The sequence below is a fragment of the Anoplopoma fimbria genome, chromosome 4 (assembly GCF_027596085.1).
Source record: "Anoplopoma fimbria isolate UVic2021 breed Golden Eagle Sablefish chromosome 4, Afim_UVic_2022, whole genome shotgun sequence".
Lineage (NCBI taxonomy): Eukaryota > Metazoa > Chordata > Actinopteri > Perciformes > Anoplopomatidae > Anoplopoma > Anoplopoma fimbria.
Window position 1 is genome coordinate 11978863 of NC_072452.1, and position 3226 is coordinate 11982088.

At 46.5% G+C, this 3226-nt stretch overlaps 1 protein-coding gene across 1 annotated transcript; it reads left to right on the forward strand.

Moving 5' to 3' along the window:
* On the forward strand, positions 1 to 2735 carry adra2db (adrenergic, alpha-2D-, receptor b). The gene has a single exon (XM_054597705.1). It carries the CDS (start codon positions 417 to 419, stop codon positions 1692 to 1694), a length of 1278 nt encoding a protein of 425 aa, XP_054453680.1. The 5' UTR covers positions 1 to 416; the 3' UTR covers positions 1695 to 2735.
* The last annotated feature ends 491 nt before the right edge of the window (positions 2736 to 3226 follow it).

The window sequence follows — 3226 nt, forward strand, 5'->3', positions numbered from 1 at the left end:
AGTGATGTCACCTCACTCCTGTGTGGGCATTCATTCCATCAGCAGTTTGTCTCCAAAAGATGCTCTCCACCAAAACGCAAAAAAACACCTTTGCGCAGCGCGATGTGACTGTGGCGACTCTCCCAGTGGAGCTGTGGATGGTCATATGTTCGGAACCCCGTGTGCCTCTCGGAATGACTTGGAGGGATCTCTAATGAAGACATTGCTGTTTGAGGAGATGTATTTGTGCGGGAACTGCGGTCTTCTGTGGGCTGCACTCGGCTTGTTTTGACCAGGAGCATTACGCACAACACATCTCCATGCGTTAGAGGCAGCTGGCAGCTCAGCGCACCCAGTCGTGGCTGTTTGTTTTTTTGGGGGAAAGGAGAAGGGTGCGAAACAACAAACATGACACGAAAGGACAAATTGGAGCAAGAATGGATTTAACCCAGTTAAATCTCTTGGTGGAAAACGTTTCCAACAATGACAACGACACGGACGCACCGCTTGGCTTGCCGCACACGGTGGCCGCCACTGCGCTCATCGTCCTGGTGGTCACTGTGATCATCTTGGTGACCATCGTCGGGAACGTGTTGGTGATTGTAGCGGTGCTGACCAGCCGGGCTCTCCGTGCGCCCCAGAACCTGTTCCTGGTCTCTCTGGCATCAGCGGACATCCTAGTCGCCACACTGGTCATCCCCTTCTCCCTCGCCAACGAGATCATGGGCTACTGGTACTTTGGGAGTACTTGGTGCGCCTTCTACCTGGCTCTGGACGTGTTGTTCTGCACCTCATCCATCGTGCACCTGTGCGCCATCAGCCTGGACCGCTACTGGTCAGTGACAAAGGCGGTCAGCTACAACCTGAAGCGCACGCCTCACCGCATCAAGTCCATGATCGCTGTCGTGTGGTTAATATCTGCTGTCATCTCCTTCCCTCCTCTTCTCATGACCAAACACGATGAACGGGAGTGCCTGCTGAACGATGAGACCTGGTACATCCTCTCCTCCTGCCTGGTGTCCTTCTTCGCCCCGGGTCTCATCATGATCCTGGTGTACTGTAAGATCTACAAGGTGGCCAAGCAGCGCTCCTCCACCGTGTTCGTGGCCAAGAACGGCCTGGAGAGGCAGCCGTCTCAGTCCGAGACCTGTTTCGTCAGGAAGGACCGGTTCGAGGCGGAGAGCCCCAGCAGCCAGAGCTCCGGCAGCCACCAGCAGAGGCAGGGGGAGCTGGATGACATCGACCTGGAGGAGAGCTGCTGTCCGTCGGACACTAAACCCCGCAGCCATCGCTTCACCAAACGGAGAAAGGTGGAGGGGTCAGACTGCTGCCCGCCTCAGAACTGCCGTCTCTCCTGGGCTTCAGCCCGGGCGTCGCAGCTCTACCCGGAGCAGAACAACCCAGCTGGGCGACAGCAGCAACAACTGGCAGCGGCCAATAAGACCAAAGTGAGCCAGATGCGGGAGAAACGTTTCACCTTTGTGCTGGCGGTGGTGATGGGGGTCTTTGTGCTTTGCTGGTTCCCCTTCTTCTTTACTTACAGCCTGCATGCCATCTGCAGAGACAGCTGCTTCATCCCCGGCGCACTTTTCAACCTTTTCTTTTGGATCGGCTACTGCAACAGTTCTGTAAACCCCATCATTTACACCATCTTCAACAGGGATTTCAGGAAATCCTTCAAGAAAATCATATGCAGAACTTCTAAACGCACGTAAACACAGAAAGGAGTGCTGGGAGAGATCCGTTTGGCCTCTTTCACTCAATGCTGGGTAATATTAGCACTCATTTTTGATTGTTCCCCCTCCCTAAATTCATTTAAATGTAACTACTATCAAACTGAAAAAAAGAGCAAGTGTTGTGTGCACATTTAAAAGTCTGTGAATAAAATGTTAAGTTCATCAAAACCAGAACATACATGTTTTTAGTGCATCGATGTTGCAAATAGTCAGTAATTGAATCAGATCACACTGCTTGTATTATAGGTCATTGTATTATAAGTCCTGAAAAGATGCTCTTTTAAACATAAGATTTCTGTATTGGATCAATCACTAATGCTGCAGCAAGCAGGAGGAAAGAGCTACTTCAAGGTAACATTTAAGTCATGAATGTAGCTTGATTCCAGTGCTGGCGGCTGGATCGCAGTGGGTGTTTTGTGTAAAGATAAAAGCAGATTAATCCCCACCATGAATAAAATATGAGAATGGGGATAAGGAGGCAAGCAAGTACAGCCTGTGAGTGTGTCTCATGGGCGAATACAAATGAAATCAGTCCTATGGATCAAATGATTTACGTTTACCAATCATGTGTAGAATGTCGCATGGTAGAAATGTTTGGCATTACTGCAGGTATTTCGGACACAGATTTATTTTAGCTTGATGCAGTTAAAGCTACAGCAAGAAAGTCATTTCTTATCACTGAACCCCCCAAACTTTTGTAAGAGTCTAATCTCACACCAGAACAATGGCCAAGCTGAGGCCTGCGTTTGCAAAATCTATTGTACAATTCTGTGAGTTTCATTTCAACGCCTCACAATACCTCAGTATTTTGTCGGTAAATATTTAAACCATGCAAGATCAATGTTCTGCGAAACAAACTTATTTTTGGGTCATACAGTCCAGCAAATATTACATTCATTGTGTTGCAAAATCATTTTTTCATTATTTTACAAATAAAATGTGACTGGTAAGATGAGAAAAATAAAATCCAGTAGATTTGTTTGACTGTGACATTGCCAGAGGATTGAAAGGATGCTCACATGTGAAACAACCTAAATAGTGTCTTTAAAATAACATCTCTGGACAAAGTGAAATTGCTACAAATTATGACTTCTCCTATCCTTTAACCTCTAAATATAAATATAAATATGTAGAAATAATTCCCAGCAGAAACAAGTCTTCAAATTGTATTGGGAATATATATATATATTCTTACAATGTGGAAAGGAAATGTGGTTAGATTCCATGGTTTATTTTTAGTGCACACTGCACAACAGTGTTTCCCATATAGCCTCAAACTGTAGTTTCATCATGGTGCAGCTGGAATATAAAGTGTATGTGAAATGTTGTATAGATGATGAAACCCGCATGAGAAGTTCCTGCGCTACTTGGAAAAACTCGGCATAGTGAGAAAAAGTCTGACCGGCTCCATATCAGCCTACTGTCTACATGGGGTGCTACGGATAGATACACTATTTATATCCTCTTAGGAATGTCTTCAAAGCAGTCCTACGGCTCAATGGCGCCTTGCC